Source organism: Passer montanus, unplaced genomic scaffold (assembly GCF_014805655.1).
Source record: "Passer montanus isolate IOZ18808 unplaced genomic scaffold, ASM1480565v1 scaffold18, whole genome shotgun sequence".
In the NCBI taxonomy this organism is placed as follows: Eukaryota; Metazoa; Chordata; class Aves; order Passeriformes; family Passeridae; genus Passer; species Passer montanus.
This window is the reverse complement of record NW_024365381.1, coordinates 14,817,719-14,838,489: the sequence shown is the minus strand read 5'-3', so window position 1 is coordinate 14,838,489 and position 20,771 is coordinate 14,817,719. Positions and strand designations below refer to the sequence as shown.

Here is a 20,771-nt window from a genome sequence, read left to right as displayed (position 1 = left end):
TATTACTGAAATATATAGAGAAAGATAAATTAATTAATAACATTAAATACTTAGTGATGTTTATATATAATACTTAGTAATAATAGAAATATTTTCAAATGTAATGACATACATAGTTACTTTATTTTAGCTGTAACACATTAAAGTTAGTGGAGAGAAAGGGGCTTAAATTTTGTTCTGATATTAATTAAATTCGCCGTTGCAGTCCTGACGTTAAATCATCTAGATAGAGCAACAAGGTAAGTCTGTTTATTGTGGCAAATAACCCTTGCTGGTGTTCATTTAAGCTATTTACTGTTATTCCTTAATTTGAAAGCATCTCTACAACTTTTTAAGTACTAGGTAGTAAAAAAATTAATCTAGGGAATGAAAGATTCTATCAAAAAGAAACCAACAGAAAATTGAGTAAACTGGTTTTACCTTGCTGTTTAAGTGCTTATCTCATAAAAGGACTGGAAGGGATAGCAGTTAGTTTACTCGTCTGTAAAGGATATTTAGTCTTGCCTACAGTGGTAATTTGATAGTATATAGTATTCCTATAACATACTAGGAAATCTGAAGAGGGTTCTTTATTTTTATGGATGATGTGAAATGAGCTGAAGATACTTCTGTGCAATTCCTAGGTGATCCGTGTTGGAACTGCAGGTTTCAGTACAGTTAACTGATTTTTACTGACACTAACATATTAAGAGTCTCAACAGAAACAAGGAATCGCTAATTTAAATGGTTATAACAAATTATATTCTTTTCATACACAAAAGTGGGTTTACTTTAACGTTGGCTGTTGTGAGGCTGCAGGATGTTTCTTGGTATCAGAGTACTTATTCTGTAATACTGATAAATGTTACATTTGCTGGAGTAAAACTGGAAGGAGGGGTAGGTAAGCCTTCATTAGGTATTTATTTTCATATTTTGAAGATGAGGGACAAAACATTCTTCTGGGGGAAGAGGGTATATCTTTAAATTGTCTGTTATGTATAGTCATCTTTTTTGTATAGGGCCAGCTCTTGTTTGTTTTTTAAAAGCTTTAGTCCTTACATGTACACTATCAAAATACTTATAATCATGTGATAGTATTATTTCAGAAATCTGAGTAATTTATATATATACACACATATACATATATACATATTTTAATTAATGATTTGCCACTTCAACAGACAATCCCAATTTTCCAAAAAACATCCTTGTTCTCTTTGGAGTTGCTCATTTTTCTGAAGATGTAAATTTCACAAAGGGACTAGTGCTGTTGAGCTCATTTGTATTCCAATAACCATTTCCTAAAGAAGCTAGCTGGAATAATATTGGTTGAATTATTGAACTTGGCACAGCTCTAGCTTTAACTGTATTTCCAAATGTTCCATGACCTCACTGTTTGTTCTTATGCATGTTAACATTTAAAACTGTGTTCTGATGGTCTAACTCATTTATATTGCATTCTGTACTGGATATTATGTCCGTGTGTTTTTAACACTCTAGTATTGAAAAAAGTGTTTCTGTTGTACCTAAGAAAGCAAGGTTCTGAATTTTTCTGGCTTTTAAAGTCACATCATTAGGTTGTAGTGGTAAATATATATTGTCTCTATATGTAAATTTTTGTGCACGTTACATATACTTTTTTCCTACAGACATTGATGATGCTCAAATTCTTCCACGTCCACCTCGAGTCAGACATTTTTCTCAGAGTGAGGACGCTCCAAGTGAAGTTTTTGGTGCATTAAATGAAGAACAGCCACTGCCACGAAGCAGCAGCACCTCTGACATCCTGGAACCATTCGCTGTTGAACGAGCCAAAGGTGCAGTTCCTGTCATTGACAGTTCATCCCATCATGCTCCAAGCTTACAGAATTCCACTGAGACCTCTTCAATGCATAGATCCACTGAAAGCCATATCACTGATACAAATAGCAGAGAGTCCTCCTTGGAAGTTGGGGATAGTATTTATGACCATCTTTGTCATTTAATAGGGCCGGTAGAATTTGCAAACACTGCCTTTGAACAAAACCAGTATGTTGACCTTGAAGGTGAAGATGATCTCCTTTCCTCTCTGAGAGAATATCTTATTAAAGAAAAAGAAGAACTTTGCGGTAACTTTGAGATAGATAAGTCTGAGGCTTCTGCTCATGAAGTTGATACATCAGTAAGTAGGAACGATAGATTACCACTGGATGGATTAGAAAATAGAGATCAGACTGGTCAATGCACAACTAGCAACGCTGTTGCAGAAAAAGCCAATAACACAGAGCTGCAACTAGAACAAAACCCAAGTGGCTTTATAAGTAATATTGCACCTACTCAAGTAGACTTTTTTACAAGAAATCAAGCGCTCAATAAAGCCAGACAGTTAGATATTGATAAACAATATGAAAGCGTGTTTGATCATGGGTCCAGTAGTCCTAGCAGCAAGGAAGGGAAGAGATATCTATACAGGCAAGCAGCCACTGAAACTGATGTAGATTTAGTTGTGGAAGCACCAGTAGCTGAAAAGCATAAAAGTGTCCAGTTTAATGAGAAAGTGACCAACTCGCGTATTGTCCATGCAAAGAAAATTCTTCCTAAAGGACAAGTTGATCCTCAAATGCCTCACATCACAGGCACAAGCAAACTGGCACCAGCTAAAAGAAGTATATCTGAAACTGTAACTCATAGGGCCAAAATCATGAAAATAACAACTAAAAAAAGAAACAGCGTTCATGTTACTTTTAGGCCATCTACAGAATCGGTTCAGTTTTACAATCCTCTTGAGAACAAAGAGGCTGCTTGGAAAGCAAGACTTCGTAAACTTGGTGGCTTCAGTAGTAGCAGTAGTGGTAGCAGCAACAGCAGTATCAGTGCAAGCAGTAGCTCATCAGCTGCCACAGAGCTGGTTAGACCTGGAATATATAGGCATCTAGAGGCAGTCAACACTGCTTCAGCTGGCAGCAAGCAAGTTAAAGAATCTGCAGAAACTCAAGGAGCTGTGTTGCAGAAAGAAGGTCTTGCCATTAGTCAGCTCCAATGTCGTAGTGCCTTTAGAGCATCAGGTCAGGAGTCGGCACAACAGCAGGGCTCCCTGGGTGGTGTTTATAAAACTGTTGTACATGCTCTTTCGAAGCCGAAGGCAAATGTTTCCCCACAGAGGCAGAACAGAATGCCAGCAGAGGCTCCACTGAGGGATCTGTACAGTCATGTAATGGGCTATTTTGGAAGGAAAGCTGCAGGTGAGCACTAACAGTGTGCAGAGCGCAAAAGGAGAAAGGCAGCACCAGTTTGGCTTAATGCAACTGAAGCAAGCTCTGATAAGCAATCAAAAGGCTTTGGGATGATCACTGCTTTCCCTGTTTGGTTATGCATGCGCCTGTAGCCAGCTGATTTTTCTCCCAGCATAAGTTACATTTACGTACTTTAAATTACTAATTTTTCTTTTCAAGATATTTAGTTGAACCTCTTTTCTGCTGAAGATCATCAGATTAGGGAAGAGGAAGAGACAGTAAATGACCTAATAAAGGATTAAGCCTTGAGACTTTTGAATTTTTATCTACATTGCAAAGCCTTCAAATTAAGCCTACTGAAGTATTGGCAATGCATATTTTATCAGAATATGTTATTCCACTCTGAGTGTATTTTTTTTTTTGTCAGAAGGACCTGGCTCCCAACCAACTAGGTTGAACTAATTGTATTTCTGGTTCATTTAGTGTGTTTTCTTCTTCCTCCTCATCCTCTTCCTCCTTTTCCTCCTCCAAAACAAAACCAAAAAAGAGCCCCTCAAATTTGCATTTGGAGGTAATTTTAGATAATTTTTTTAAAATAGTCCGAAATAGCAATCTGCTATTACTGGAATGATTTCATTACAACAGTTCTCTGAGTCTAATCATAAGATTTTGTTTGAGTCTGTTTCAAAACATGTCATAGGCCTTCCTATATTCATTCAACCAAATGGCTGCAGTTAAATCTTGGCAACATCTTCCATTACTTTCTTTTTTGCTTGGAATCTTGGATGTTTTTGAAGGTCTTGTGATAGTCTTTCGCCTGCTAACTATGAGACCTCTGTGGACTGATCAAAAAAGAAGGCTGCGACTCTAATATACATTGTCTTAGTTCCCATGACCGTAAATGAACAATAAATTAACTTTCAGCAGTAATGCAGGTTTTCTTTTTTTCCCATTGTTATGCTGGCATGATTAACAGAGGATTCTGCAATGCATCCTGCATCAAGATGTTAATGCCACCTGAGGGCAGTCTCTGTAAGCACAGCACCTGATAGCGGTACTGTCACGGGTCTCACAAAAATGATTTGCTGCTCTTCAGAAATTAGACTTCTGAAAAAGACATATTTAGGAAGCATCAATTTTAGAAGTACCTGTTATTTAAAATCCAACATTTAAAAGAAACTCATTGTTAGAATAAACTGCACTGTGGTCTCATGAGAGATGACACTGAGGGAAAAATTTGTATAAAGAGAGCATGAACTGGAATAACTTGAAGATTTTAAAGGCTGATATCATAAAGTCAGGTATAACAGCCACAGCTAAATATGAACAGTATAGTTATATGAAAAAATATAACACTAATAAAGGAGTGAACTTTATTAATTGCTCATAACCATTGATCATCTAGAGTTAGAACTTTCATTCCATGTACTGGCATGTAATTTTATTATGTAACATTTTGTTTGCACTATTCATCCTAACCGTATACAGTGCCACATTGCCATTTGTCATTAGTATCTGTTACAACCTAGTTTCCTTTTTCCACTACATGGCTTTTCATTAGGAATGCAATGAAGAAGGAGTCTGAAGAAATCACATAATTTTTTAAGAATTTGTTACTTGTGATATGGAGGAAGAACATATGCTTTATCCTTAAAACAAGCATTAACAACTTCGAGTAGTGCTTACCTATAAGCTTCCTGCTCTTAAAGGTGGAATTGGAAATCAACTAACCCTTGCTTAGTGGGAAGAAGAAGCCATACTAATTCTGAAAGTAGAATCTGCTTTAAAAGAGGGACATTCTTAAAATGCATGTTTGGCAGTTTTGATTTTTGAATTTCTGTTAACTAGCAGGTTTTTTCATTTGTTACATTTTGTTTTGAAAATGTTTTGATGTGTTCTTTACTATAAATAGTTGTTCATTTGCTTTTAGCTAATAGAGAGGACATGAGTCAAAAGCTGCACCCTATTGATAGTGATATTGGCAGTAGCAATACAAATGTTCCTGACCTCATGGACGAATTTATAGCTGAGAGACTCCGCAGTGGTAATGCACCGGTAAGCCTTTAAACTTGCTACACTTCAATACTCAAGTTTCCATATATGTGTGAACTTGTCAATGACATGATAAATCAGTTCCCTAAAACGTATTTCTGTGGCTTTTATGAAGAATTAAGAATATTGCTTAATTATTCCTTGCCTTTGGCATAGATTTTTGCCATTGTATATAATTTGTGTTTTCATATCTATTGAATCTTCATCGTGGAAGCAATGCAGAAGTTACTGTCAGATGAATAGTCTCATTGAATGAAACAGCCTTAATTGCACCTGCAAAGATATCTGCCTGTACACAGACACTTTCAGAATACTAGTTTAAATGTAAATTTGTAGTACTCAGCATGGTATGTAATTGAGTAACATGCTGTAGTACAGTGCTGTTCTCTATAGGTATAGTCACTGCAGCAGACCACAAAACTACTGAAATATATATTTTTCTTTATTTTTGTATTTCACTTCCAAGTGTTGAATAATTTCTTGTAAATAGTGCTCTTGTAATCAAATCAGCTTTCCATTTGCTGCCTTCTTTCACTTTTCCAAAAGCATCATGTTGTTTGGAATGGCATTCATAATAAGAAGGTTTAATAAATTTTAAACTAAGAATTTATGGTTACTCTTGAGTGCTTACAGAAGGAGACAGATTTGAAGAGATAAGTGCTTATTAAGTAATAAAAATGGGAAAATAGTAAAAAAAAAGTTGCAAGTTAAGAACACAATGGGTAACAATTTAAAGATACTGTTTCAAAATTGTTTAGTTCCTTTTTCTTTAAAGTTTTCAAGGTCATTTGAAGACATGCTCCTGTAAGACATATTCCTATAAAAAATTGTCAGTAGAGAAGTTGGTGACAAGAAGGGACAGAAGAAGATTCTTCAAAGTTATTAAAAGATTATTTTTCATCATCTTTTATAAATGGCAAGAGAAGATCTATGGAGTTTGTCCATATGTATACTTTTTTTCTCTTTTGTGTTGAACAAGTTTTGTTTATAAAACTTGATTGTTGGCACAAAGTGTTCTTGTCAGTAAGTCTTGAGTTGCACAACAAAATGCTAACTTGTAGTCTGTGAAAAAGGTTAATTTAGTCTGAAAATTAATAAACCAGAAATCATCACAACTGGTTCCAGAAGAAGAAAGGGAGGGATTATTCTTTGTTTGGAGAAGTAATACTTTCCTCAGGTAGCAGAAAAGAGCTGAGATAAGTTTGAGTAAATACTGAAACCACCAAAACTCATTGCTCATTTTTTTTCAATTAGGACACAGCAGACATGCCTCAAAATAGTACCAACTATACCTTATAATAGTACCAACAGACTTAAAATAGTACCAACTTACTAAGATTAGTTTTAGATTTCTATATCTATTGAATGCTAAAACCATATCATGAAAAGCTTATTAGTCTGAGTTAACCTAAAATGACTAGTAGAGTAGTAAAAGAATGCAGAACTGACTGGGCCTGATGGAAAAGGAAGTAATCTTTAGTCTCATAATGCAAACAAATTTCAAGTCATTTCATAAAATGGCATTTCTATTTTAGTATCTCCTTCCCAAGAGATACTAAACAGTGCTATCTGTGGAAAAAAAAGCCTTAAAGAAAGACCTCAAATAGGCCACCATTCTTACTTGTGTATGAGCAAATCTGCATGCCTTACTTCTGGTATGTGTAATCTTTGTGTTCCAGACCAGTACTGAAGTGGTGTTGTAATCATAAGAAGATCAATGCAAGAATTAGTAAATTAATTTGCTCCTTCTATAAATTAAGTTTTTGATTATAGTGCGGTGGCCTATAGGCCATTGGGTCTGAAACAAAGATTTACAAGTTTTCTTTAGTTATTTAGATGTAATAACTTTTTAACTATTTTTCTCTCTCACTTCTTACCTACCATGTGGCCCATGCTACTCTGAGTCTCAGACTTTTACGATATGTGTCCAAAAATCCACTGTGCAAATAAAATTTGTATTTATGAAATTCTGTGACTGCATGGGTTCTTCATTTGGGGGTTTGGAAAGTCTTGGTGTTTAGAATTATGGCAATTTCTGATTTAGGTACTTAAGAACTGTTTGTTACATTCTGATGATTTCACCAAATGTGGGATTGCTTTTTCCATTTTATGTAAATAAGCCATCCAAGATTGTAAGATAATTTATGTATCTTCCATGTTTAGAATGTGACAAGAAGAGGAAGCAGCCCTGGCAGCCTGGAAGTTCCTAAAGACCTTCCTGATATATTGAACAAGCAGAACCAGATGCGTCCTGTGGATGACCCAGGTGTGCCTTCCGAGTGGACGTCGCCTGCCAGCGCGGGCAGCAGTGACCTCATCAGCTCCGACAGCCACTCCGACTCCTTCAGCGCCTTCCAGTATGAGAGCCGCAAATTTGAAAGCAAGTACATTTTTCCAAAAGTAATAGCATCTTTGATTAATGTAGTGCTAATTTCCTTTGTTTCATCTGTTCGTTTTTTTTTTTCCCCTCAGATAAAGTTGTATGCCAGCAGTTTTCTGTCAAGAGAGATTATTTTGATTTTCCGTTGGAATCATTAGCAAGTTAATGGAACAAGGAAGGTTCTTACAAGAGGCTATTGTTTTTTTAGTTATACCAAAACACAAGAGCACTGGAGTACTACTATGCAATGAGGAGAACATAACTGAACAGAAGTTAGAAAGAAATATTGTAACCTCTGTGGCACACATCTATCTGTTTTGCACAAAATACAAAAATTAAAGGTTATTTATTTTGGAAATTATTTTAATTCTTTTGGAAAGTGATTACATAAAACTTGAAGAAAGGCTTCTGATATTTTTAAAGTGGTCTTTGTGTAGCTACAGATTAATCAAGGTATTAAGTGTAATATGGTACAATTAGTGTGCTTTGTTAAAATTAGTGTACTTTGTTTAGTAACATAATGCTTTTCATTCATTTTATTTATCTATTCCCACTCTTGTTTAACAGAAGGGGTCATTCTGGCTGCTAGGAATTATGACATTATGTATATATAAGATAAAAATAATATTTACATAGAATTTTTAGAAGAAATTACTATTTTTACATATGTCTCCATTATGCAAATATTCATGGCATTTAAACCTACATTTCAGCCTGACAGTTTTTTCGTTATTGTTGAGGACAACATTTGTTAGTGTCATTTGCTGTCAGATTTTTAGTTTGAAGTTAGTGCTTTCACAATAAACTTAAATATTTCTTCCAGTTTGTAAATTTTACAAATAAATTCCTTAATGTATGATTCCATTATTTTTGCATTATTCAGATGTAGATGCATTTACAACAATGAAGCAGAATACAGACAGGCAACAAGAATGTCTGCTGCAGACATCACGTCATGGGTTTATGACAGGAAAGAGAATATTCCTAATAGTCAATACTTTCTGCTGTTGTATTTTATTTAAATTTTGCAACAGTGTGCTAGTAGCATAGAAGATGCACATTCAAGGTTTCTGTTTAGTTTGATGGTCCTGGGCCTCTGAGGTTTATTCATATTAGTGATATTTTTATGCTGTAAGTTAATACAATGCTTTCCTCATACAGATTTCAGCTTTGGCACTGAGGCAGGGACACCAGCTTCTACTGACGTTGATGCAATTTCAGGACAGCAACAAAGTGCCGAGGAACAAGAAGTGGCCAGTCTAACTACACTCCACATAGATTCAGAAACAAGTAGTCTCAATCAGCAACCATTGTCTGCTGAAGCTGCAACTATTACTGGTAAAGTAGATTTAAAAAAAAAAAAGTATTTATTTCAGAAATTTTTCACCCATCCTGAAGAATGCAACTTCCAGCTTCTGCCAAGAGTCTATATTCTATTTAAGATTGTTCCCTTATTACAATTATTTTTTGATTGCTATTGAAAAGTAATATGTGAAATAAGTGGAAAACTTTTGTCTGACTTAGTTATCCATGGTCCTAAATGTACTTTAAACCCTTCATGAGAAAATCTACACAATTGCCAAGGAGAAACTCTTACAACATAATGTATGCTAGATCTCTTACAAATGTCCTTCTATTACTGGTAGTTAAATAATTAATTTTCATTAATTGTTTTTGCTTTGGAAGGTTTTCACAGTGCTCTTTTAAACCAGTGTATCATATTGAAATATCTTGTGATTCTTTTATATGCATCCATCTTAATATCTCTTTGTATTGTCTGTTGTGTAACTGAGAGGTTTTATTATTCAAAATGTTACTTATTTGGCCATGTAACATCACTTTGCACTTGTATAACTGAAAAGTGATGCAGTTAACCAAAACTGAATGGGCTCCTGTGTGAAAGAGAGAATTCTTCTCTATGAGGATGATCTGAAAGAATGATCTCTTACCAGATTTTGTACATGAGAAGTAAAGATGCTCATAGTCATTTTCATACTCCTTGTTCCATAGCTCTTATACACTACCATTCCTGTTACAACCCTAGTTGTAACAAATAACAAGTTGCAACAATTAACTATATTTCTATGAAAGCTTATACCTACATATTGTGTCTTGTTCTCTGTTAGAAATCAAACTCGACATTTTCAGAGATATGGAAAGACATCTTTACTTCCTCTCCCATAACTTTTTAAAAGTGCCCTTCTGCTGAAAGAACCATGGTACTGGCTTTCATGGACATTGTTGTTCAGCTTGTTCCACAATGTTCAGCTTGACTTGTGTTCTCTTCATCTTTCTATTTGCTGTGTGCTTGTTGAAAGTCTTTGCTGTAGATCTGTTTTTTTCTGTTTGTTTGTATGTTTTTATATGTTAATAACTTCATTACTGTTTGGTATTTTGATACTTTTGTCCTAGTGTGCACTATAATTGAATTGATTAGTGACTGAGTTGTCTATTGAGAGATTCTGTGGTTAACTCCTCTTGCTTGAACCACTGTTTTAGAGAGGCAGCTCTTGTGTGTCACATGCATTTAGCTGGGTTTCCTGAGGAAACAATACTTGTGCAATTGTTTTGTCTATCTCTGACTGTTCCATACACCCAACAATATTGCAGCCTATTGTCTAATTTTTGCTAAATTGACATATAAGAAAACAAAAGGATGTTATTTTCTCTGATGTTTTATGAAAGATAGGAACCTATGTAGTGAAAATTGCATGCACACGGACTCTCATGATGGAAGATGCAATGTGAATTTCACTACATTAGATGCCAGCAAATGAATGCAGAAACTCAACCTCAAAACACACTTATAATAAATAAGTTTTGAGTGGTTCTGCTGATCAGAAAACTACTCTTCCTGTATCTGAAGGATTTTGGAATGATAATTTGGTCTTGGTATATGGGCATTACATCATATTGTAACTAAATGCTAAAGTTGACTCTTGTCTGCTGTTTACTAGTCCTTGAACAAGTCGTACCTGTGGAAGTCTCAGTCAAAGTCGGATCCACGTATGCTGGAGTATCTTTTAATGGCAGACTCCTGTATTTCTTTAAATTTTCCATAATTGTTTCTGTCCATTCTCTTCCCTTATATGAAGATCTCTTTCCCTCCTTTCTCTGCTCCTTGCCTTCCTTACCTTCTCTTTCTTTCCATCTCATTCACTTTCTTTCCCTTCTATCCCACTCTGTCTCAGTTTCTCTCGTCCTCATCACACTTTCTTGCTCCTTTTTTGAACTATTTTCATCTGTCCCCAGCTAATGAGCAAGATGGAAATGAATTAAGAAAATACTTCTTTGAACATCTTTGAAGGGTGTATTTTAGTTAATCTCTGTAAGCATGTGGAAAACTGCTGATCAGTAGCAAATCACATGAGACAGCAGTGTGTGTGAAGCAGTAGTGTCCCTCTATCCTGCATAGAGGTGTTGATTTAAATTGATAGTAAAAGCTTCATTGACTTAGCCATTTAAAGGAGATAGAGACCTTTGCAGTTTAACAACATAATAAAGATTGTTTTCTGCAATTTCTATTCTGATAACAGTGATAACATTTTCTGTCAAGTCCTTTAAACAATTTGTTCTCTTTATAAGAAAGAGCACTTTTCTCGAATGAGAAATGTTCTTCAATTATTCTCACAATAATTTGGGGAAATTACTATTTAAAAGACCCACTTTTCAATTGCTGTCCCTAAAGTTCACTTGATCACTAATACTGAACTTTACACATAATATTTTTGTGTCCCTGTTACATTTGTCTATTAAAATTAATAGGAATTCTTCCATTTTAACATGTGCTGATGTGTGGAAAAGTCTGACGTGAATATTCGTTCTCTTTTTGTCTGCCATGTGACTGTTCTGGCTGAACTCAGCTATTTATGAGGATCTTTAGACAAATTCAGGATGTGAAACATAAGATAGTACAGAAGAAAAATACAACTACTTGCTCCTTCTCCACAGAGGACACAGTGGAGACCACATCATTGCATAGAGAGGTTGCTCAAAGACTATTACAGAAAAATGCCTTTGTAGCACTGTCATTCAGACACTTGGGATTTCCTGTTTTACAGGAAATAACACCCCTCTAACTATACAGAACTTTACCATCCTATGGATTTTCTCAGCTCAATCAGTAGATAAACACTGAAGATTATCAGTTGCTGATTTGAGTTTTTATTTATATATTAACTTGCATGCATCTATAGCCCTGGAAAAACATTTGTTCCAGGAAAATTTGTGCTTAAACTTTCTACTAGAGAGAAATTTAGGTGAGGGAATGTGATGAGAAATTTAACTGGTTCAAAACACTGAAAGTGCTGCAAAACAACCACATTTAGAATTATTTGGACCTAAAATAGAGGTCTACTAGTCCACTTACCTGTCCGATTTTGATGTTCATCTTTCAGTTTTTCTGCATGTACTTTGTTTTCTTTCAGAACACCACTCACAGGGAGATCTGCTTACTGTTTTATATCTTTTCTTGGCCCAATTTGATACATAAAAGCAGCTCAGTTCTCTGTTAATGCTGTATTTAGACAACATTTCAATAGCTCAAGAAAATAGAAAAGGCTTTTAAGGTAACTGTTAAAAATTACATTTGCAGGCTCTGAAAGTGCTTCTCCAATCCAATCTGCTCTTGGATCTCGATCACAGACACCCTCTCCTGCCACTCTGCATGCAGATCATATTGAGCAGAAGGATCTGCAGCTGGATGAGAAGCTCCACCACTCTGTTTTACAGACGCCAGATGACCTAGGCAATACCTGGAATAGAAAATACAAACTTGTTCTTTCTTTCTTTCTTTTATCTAATGCAATGTAGTATCTCATGAGTTGTAAACAATCCTGTAAAGGGCTATTTCATCTGCACTTCAAAAATATTTAATTACAGTGATTGCTTTTAAATGTAAACAAAAACCTTTTGCATTTTAACCTTCATTTCATTGGAATTTTTGGCAGTGGATTAATAGTCCACATATTAAAATTGTTCTTTTAGTTGCTTAGAATTGTGGCAGCTTAATCTGGTCCTGCATGTGGTCCTGCCATGGACTGTTTTATCATTGATGTACAAATAATAAGACATAATTTCATAATCTTATAATTTCTCCTTGCAAGTTTGGTTCATTTCCCTTTCTTATCTATACCAATTTGTAATTACATCAACTATCTTAGCTATCAAATTCTGAGATACATTTTCTTTGTAAATGCAATGTGAATATTTCTCCCACATTTGGGCTCATTGAAACAAAAGAGTTTCTGCCTTGTATTTCAGATCCTATTTCTTTAAGTAGCCTGCTGATGGACAGAAAGATCATTTTGCTTTGTACTTCAAAATCTACAGCCTAGAAACCAATAGTGTCTCTACCACAGTGGCCCAGAAGTTCAAAAGAAGAGGCTATGTGATTAGGCTGAATTCAGATTTAATTTTTATTTGGTATGCCTGTGGGGGCTACAAAATTTTCAGAAGATCCCAACGAGTTATCCACCCGTGGGGGTGGAAAGACGATTCTGAATGCCACTGCTCTCAAGCTGGCTCATTTTCTAGTATTTTGTGGCTGTTAAGCGTGACCTGAGTAGACTTGAGCCATCATAATCTATTGAAGGTTTCTTTATGTGGACAGTCTAGATTAAGCATCTTCCACGTAAAAAAGAATGGTTTTTCATATACCACTGATGTGTGGAAAGAGCTATGTGTGTGTTAAGACTGTAGTGCTAAGTTACTGAATGTTCCCTCTCCACTCATACAAATTAACTGTCTGAAAGACAATAGCTAGAGACAAGTTTAGTCACACTTCAACTTGCAATAGCATACTTTCCTAGTAGATTCTGAAAAAAATAGTCTTTATGTATTATTAGGAAAATGTAAAGTTGAAAGATAATTTTACTTGAAAGCAGCCTGTGGGGTTCTGGAGATTCATTGACTTCAAGGAATGTAAGAAAATACTTACAAGAGGAGTGGCCTTACTAGGTCCATCAGATCTGTATTAGAGCTCCAGCAGTGACCTTAAATGTTATTTCATGGAAGAATGTAAGAAACAGGACAGTTCTTCCTCTACAAAGTTTATTATAGACAAAGCTTAATAGATGCAGTGTTGAGGTGGCTGAATGGGTAAAAAATAGCTTATTCTGAATGCCCGATCATTCAGTTTTATGAGGAGTATATATTTAATAGTTGTATCAGAACTTTTCCAGCTCTGGAGAGGTAGATCTCACTATACGTTTTTTTCTTCCGTTACAGAAACTAGTGAATTCCCCTCAGAATGTTGCAGTGTGATGGCTGGGGGAACACTTACAGGATGGCACGCAGATGTTGCTACTGTGATGTGGAGGAGGATGCTAGGAATTCTGGGAGATGTCAACAGCATAATGGATCCAGAGATTCATGCCCAGGTTTTTGATTATCTGTGTGAACTGTGGCAGAATCTGGCCAAGGTAAAGGAACTGAACCTTTTCTCCAACCTGACCTGCTTGGGTAGGATTTTCAAAAAGAAAAAAACACCACCTTATATATTTCCCATAAATAACTCTTTTTCTGTTTCGTTTTTAATAATTGCAGATAAGGGACAATCTTGGTATTTCAACAGACAATCTAACTTCACCATCTCCCCCAGTTTTAATTCCACCACTGAGAATTCTAACACCATGGCTCTTCAAGGTAAATTTGAGCGCTAAAATGTGAAACAGAAATAAAAGTTAACATAAGTATAAAAGAGTGTTTAATGTAATTTTTTTATTTATGAATAATAAATATTGTTCTAAACCTGTAGGCAACAATGCTGACTGATAAATACAAACAAGGAAAGCTACATGCTTATAAGCTTATTTGTAAGACAATGAAACGAAGACAAGATGTTTCTCCAAACAGGGATTTTTTAACTCATTTCTACAATATAATGCACTGTGGACTTCTTCATGTTGATCAAGTAAGTTCATTATTAAATTCAAGATAATATAAGAGTTATGACTGAAAATAAAATTCTCTTCTCAAAAATATTCAATTTTCATCTGAGTAATTTAACTTTGTTTTGGAAATCAGTGCTGTGACTGATACTTTTTCTAAAAAGAAAACTTTGATAAATGATCCTCATGTTCTTGGTTGTATTCAGAAATGCTTTTTTGTAGTCCGTTTCAAGCAAATATGAGGGCAGAAAAGGTACTCTCTCATTTTCTATTGATTGTATGTTACAGATTGAAGTATGCAAGAAAGAGAAGGAAGCAGATCTCTAAAGTCTACTGTTCTTCTTACTTGCTCCCTGATGCAACAGTTTAGCTAGTAAATTGTGCTCACTACATTGGAGGACTTTGTTTCTACAGCAAGTATAGGAGCCAGCAAACTGAGATGTACTGAGCGTATCTAATCAGTGGGAGTAGACCTTTTTTATAGGTTTTGATATTAAGAAGTCTGAAAATATTTTATTTAAATATTTTAAAGGTTTACAGAAGTGTAAAAAAGTTGGGTTTGTGAACATTTTTGAGGAATGATTATAGGCATGGGTAGATCAAAGGTTCAAACAACCCTGTTTTCTTTAACTGGGACAAATAGAATTAGTCCAAAATCATTCCATAGATGACTATGGATAGGACAGATGTCCAGTTTCTGTCCTCTAACAGCTATTAATGCTGCTTTTCTTGCTGGATTGAAGATCCTCCTATGACATACTGCTATTTAGTTGGATATTACTACTAGTGGAGAATTATTCAAAGGACAGAAGGGGACGGGTGTCTATCTGTAGACTTGGGATTTTTTTTACAATTAAAACATTTTATACTTTTTTTCAAGTACTTTTGGAAAAAATTGCAACACGTACAATGATTTTCAAAAGTGCTTCACCAAGTCCACAAGAACATAATATGCTGTGCTGATTAACTACATACCAGAAATGTTACAAAACACTTTATTATCATCCTTCAAATTTTGATTCTATATGGTATATGTAAGAGGCTAATACCTTTTTTAAAGCTATAGTCAGACAATACTTGATGGAGAGGATTAAGCAGTTGTTAAGGTATAATAGCTGGTTATCTTTCTATATCTTTTCTGTACCTATTGAAATGAATAGTTAATCAGTTACAGAACTCTTTAAAGCTGACTGTAAATTAATAATGAACTATTGTCCAAGCTTAAATTGGTCTATAAAGTATACCAAGTTTACTTAGGTTAATATGAGTATACTTAAGGAATTTATCTTTTTGTGCTACTATTCTCTCATTAATGAGTGTCCTACTGGCCAGTATGAGTTTTCTTTCTCACATTTTTACTTTCTACTTTTGATAAATACCTGCTTTTTTTCTTTCATTTTTCATTTGATTTGTGTTGATACTCTTCCTTTTTTCCCTTTTCCTTCTGCGAGGATATTGTCAATACAATCATCAAGCACTGCTCTCCTCAGTTCTTTTCACTTGGTTTACCTGGTGCTACCATGCTTATTATGGATTTCATTGTAGCAGCAGGAAGAGTGGCTGCTTCTTCTTTCCTCAATGTAAGTATTCATCAGTTAATTCTCATTTATGGGTGAGAAAGAATTTGAGAGAATACTGAGCAGTATATTTTTCTTTGACTAGCGTGTTAAATTGATCCCAGAATTCAATGTAGGGTTTATCAAATACAGATAATGTTAACTATTTATTCTAGAGCACTACACATGCCTCTTCAGAAAATATATGAAGAATGCAAAAATTACTGTCAAATGAGAGAATCTTATTTTAGTTACAAAATTGTGACTGCCATTTTTTCTGTGTTTGAAGGTGTTTAAAAGTAAATTTCTATTTTTACTATGATTTCATTTTAAAAATGTACTTTCCCCCCCATATTTCTGCTATGGAATGACTTTTATGATCAGGCTTGAGAACTCAAATGTGCTAGTGTTTGCACTATTTGAAATTTTTTTCACATTTCTGGTTTTGTTACTCAGGCAAGTTCAGCCTTACATAGTAATACTGATGTGATTACCTAGGTGCTGTTGGCTGTGCATACTGTACTCTCTCAAATCTCCCATAGTCTCCTCCAACTGTCTGTGAATTTTGACTGTTTCTCCCATCAATCCCTCTAACCAGTCTCCCTCAAGGTACTTAGCCTCTGTCAGCTTCTTACACTCTAGCCTTTCCTGTTCAGCAATGCCTCTTGTCACATTTAGTAGTTTTCCACGTCCTGGTCAATTAGCTGAACCTAAGACCTGAGCCCAGTTAGCAGCTCAGTCATTTGTCTGTAGTCCTAACAATCCCTCTGCCTCCTTTTTACTGTCTTGGAAAATGAGAGCAGGGGTGTGCATGAGTAACAATTCAAGGAGCTGATGTCTCTGTTTACTCAGCTTTACAGGAGCTCAGAATTTCCAGGAGAAAGGAAATGGCTATACAATTTCAGCCATCATTCTATTTTAAGGAAGCTAAAAATGTCAGCTTTCTGATTGAAGTAAGAATATATATTTCTCTCTCCCCACTTTGTTTTTTTTTTTCTTTTCAGGCACCAAGAGTTGAAGCACAGGTTCTTTTAGGATCTCTAGTCTGTTTTCCCAATTTATATCGTGAACTACCAGCTCTTCACCCAAATATTCCTGACATTGCTGTGTCTCAGTTTACAGATGTTAAGGTAGGAATTTTAAGAATATTTGGCTGGTATTCTGTTAACCAAATACATGCCTAGTGTTGTGCTTTTGCAGAAAATATTAAGATTCTAAGACCCTAAAACTTTTTTAAAGTAATTTGAAAATGATGCATTATCTTACCCTTTCAAGCCTCCTCTCACTAGGGCAATTTGCAGGTATCACAGATTTAATTAGCTGAGACAAGAAGACTGAGAGGTTTAAGATTAATTATTTAATTTATTAAGATAATTTTATTTATTTCACAACTGGTGAAATCTGCCTGTGTTCCTAGAGGGTTTTAAAAATTTCTGTACAGTAGTGTGTTTGTGTTTTTTCTTCAAAAGGAGTCCTTAGCTTAATAGAGTCCTTAGCTTGTCTATCATGACACAGTTAGGTAGTGTGACAGTATACTGAAACTGCTCAGAGCTCAGTTTATGTGTCTAAGAAAGGCCCTCCTTAAGTTTTCCAAACTATTTCAATTTAGGGAGAAATTATTTGAGAGCTGCTTTATACCTTGCTCCCATTTAGAGACTGATTTTGAATTCCTTCTTTCTCATTTCTATTGTAGAATGGCTTTTTACATGAATTATATTAAGGGCAGCCTACAGCTTTAGGGACATTTCACTGTCATTGAGTCAAAGTTCTTCTTGACAGCATTCTTAAGGCACAGTAGGCACTTAGTCAGCGACTAGTTGAAAATACTTTTAAAATCAATTAAATTTTAAAAAATGCTTGTGTAAACCTTAAAATAAAAGATTATTTCTGTCCTACCCTTTAGCACTACTCAGGATAGCTTCAGGGGGAGTCCTTTACTATTTCTTTTTTACCCTTGATATTTTATGGAAATGCTTGACAAGAATTGGATACTTGGCTCATCAGCAGAAATTAGGACAGTAACGTGTAGGATATTCTTGGAGTGGCACAGTAACAAGTATCTCAGACAGGCTAGATATTTGGAGTAGTGGTAAGCAATTCGTCTGACCACAGCATAGAGATTCAGCTAAGCAACATGCCTGTGTGCACTATAATAATATTTTTATGCTTTCTGTGATGGAGTTACGTGTAAATCAGTGAGTATTTCCTCTCTTCATTTTAGGAACTCATAATTAAAACTGTGTTAAGCTCAGCAAGAGAGGAGCCATCTGGTCCTGCACGGTAAGCAATACAAAAAGAGCTTCTACATTAATAGATTCTTTTCTTTATTAGACTGTTTTGAGGTGAATATATTAGAGAGCTTAAAGTAAAAGTTGTTGCATTTTATTAATGGTTTTCTTCACCACTGTCAAAACTGTGGTCCATTATGTGAATTTGAAATTGTTTGTGCTAGAGATATTAAATGAACAAACTGGGCTGGTCTAGTCCAGCATTCTTTCTGTGATAGTGGCTGATACTAAAGGGTGTAAATAAGGATAACAGAATAAGCTTTCCCAGCCTACTCCGGTGTTCAGCTCGGGGATTTTCTGGACTAGAGAGGCATTCTTTACTTTGATTAGGACAAGATCATTTATGAGGGAGGGGTAGTTTTTGGGGCTTTTTTATTAGATCACATTATTTAATTTGAAAAACAGAAATAATCCAGTGTACGTGAGCCCTTATGATGGTATGGACGAGAAGCAGAAAAAAATTGAACTAAGCATTAAACTAGGAATGGTTGTTCTGATGCTTAAACCTAAGCATCTTCATCAAATAAACAGCTCTGGAGAGGATTATTACCAGTTTTCTCTTCTGTTTCTTAATTTGCTTAAGATTTTATTCCTCTGTACCCATCTTCAGAAGTATTGAGTTACAGTCGTGTGTATGGGATGGAACAGGAATCTCTAATGCCTACCAAGGAGGAGTGCATTTGTGTGCCTTATATATTTGGAAAGAGTGAATATATATTTCCAACTAATATATTGTCATTTAAAAATACTAGAAGTACATACCCAAAAAGCTACAATTCTGGAAAAATCAACTTATTGAACCTTTAAACAGTGTTTTTGAAAACCAAGAGCAGTTTTCATCAGCCCACACCTCTTTCTTCATGTGAGCTGATAATATTTCTCAACACAGGAAAAAGAGGGAGTATCCTGAGATCACATTAATTTAATTTTTCATATTACAAAACTGCTTTCTAAAAGGCATAACACTCTCCACTTTGCAATTTTTCTTTCAGTGACAATGTACAAAATAGGGTGGTTCTACACTATAATGTGCTATTAAGTCTTGTATGTATTTTTGCTGTCTGTAAGCATTCTTGTGATTGTTTCTTAATTTGCTTAGGATTTTCTTCCTCTGTACCCATCTTCAGAAGCATTGAGTTACAGTTGTGTGTATGGGATGGAACAGGAATCTCTAATGCCTACCAAGGAGGAGTGCATTTGTGTGCCTTATATATTTGGAAAGAGTGAATATATATTTCCAACTAATGTATTGTCACTTAAAAATACTAGAAGTACATACCCAAAAAGCTACAATTCTGGAAAAATCAACTTATTGAACCTTTAAACAGTGTTTTTGAAAACCAAGAGCAGTTTTCATCAGCCCACTTACCTCTTTCTTCATGTGAGCTGATATTTTTCAACGCAGGAAAAAGAAGGAGTATCCTGAGATCACATTAATTTAATTTTTCCTGTTACAAAACTGCTTTCTTAAAGGCATAACACTCTCCACTTTGCAATTTTTCTTCCAGTGACAATGTACAAAATAGGGTGGTTCTACACTATAATGTGCTATTAAGTCTTGTATGTATTTTTGCTGTCTGTAAGCATTCTTGTGATTCTATGTAGCCTTAAAATCCCTTTTCTACAGCACAGGCTTCATAGCCACTTCTGTTTCTTCTCTTGCCTACAGTTTTTCTTTCCCAGATGTAATGCATTGCAGGTCACATGGCCAGCTTTCTTCTCAATTTTGGCTTGCTCTCCAATTTTATCCAGGATTTTGAATTCCAAAGTTGTTTCCAAAATATTTGTAGCTGTGTTCCTAAAGAAAATAACATCAGAGATGGCTTAAGCTAGCTCCTTAACATTTCTGAACAAATTTCATCCATCTGCTGATTTGAACACATTTATCTAAATACTCTTTACTTTTACACTTCCATTTCTATGAAGAAGAAATAACATGAAGAAACAACAAAAGTTAATGTATTAATCATGATATGTACACAGTCTCTAGGATTCATTTACCCCTCCTCTATTCATCCTTGTATATTGTCCATCTAAACAATGGGAATATCTATGAGAGAGTAACATTCCTCTCTCATCTCTGTGTCTCAGAAGCTCTAAATATGAGCAACCTCTTGTGTAGGAAGGAGGAAGCTCTCACCCCAATTTTTGCTTTGTCTTAAGAAAATATAAGAATTTTGCACATGTTGATTTCAGGTAATATTTTTAATCAAAACACACATAGAAATGCAGGAGTTCTTGATGTCTTTTGGGTTTTTTGATTGCTCAGATGGGTGCTTCCTCTGCCCTTTCCTATGCCTTCACCAGCATACCTTGGATTTCTTGATAATTTTTAAATAAGTTACAGCACTAGAAAGGTTTTTGTGCAGTTGTTTTGGAAATATTAAAAACATATTTGTTATTATGTCTTTATC

General features: G+C 35.1%; 1 protein-coding gene across 5 annotated transcripts in view; it reads left to right on the top strand.

Annotated features, from left to right (window-relative positions):
- The window catches only part of RALGAPA1 (Ral GTPase activating protein catalytic subunit alpha 1), a 129,222-nt gene that overhangs the window by 42,592 nt on the left and 65,859 nt on the right, over window positions 1-20,771 (top strand). For 3 of the 5 annotated variants that reach the window (XM_039704786.1, XM_039704785.1, XM_039704784.1), the window contains exons 18-28: window positions 1,629-3,200; window positions 5,122-5,246; window positions 7,407-7,623; window positions 8,785-8,961; window positions 12,218-12,370; window positions 13,852-14,045; window positions 14,170-14,268; window positions 14,381-14,536; window positions 15,965-16,093; window positions 17,074-17,199; window positions 18,291-18,349. In XM_039704786.1, coding sequence (XP_039560720.1) covers window positions 1,629-3,200; window positions 5,122-5,246; window positions 7,407-7,623; window positions 8,785-8,961; window positions 12,218-12,370; window positions 13,852-14,045; window positions 14,170-14,268; window positions 14,381-14,536; window positions 15,965-16,093; window positions 17,074-17,199; window positions 18,291-18,349 — 3,007 coding nt within the window. The remainder of the gene's footprint in view (window positions 1-1,628; window positions 3,201-5,121; window positions 5,247-7,406; window positions 7,624-8,784; window positions 8,962-12,217; window positions 12,371-13,851; window positions 14,046-14,169; window positions 14,269-14,380; window positions 14,537-15,964; window positions 16,094-17,073; window positions 17,200-18,290; window positions 18,350-20,771) is intronic. The other 2 variants (XM_039704790.1, XM_039704787.1) reach the window with 1 other exon arrangement.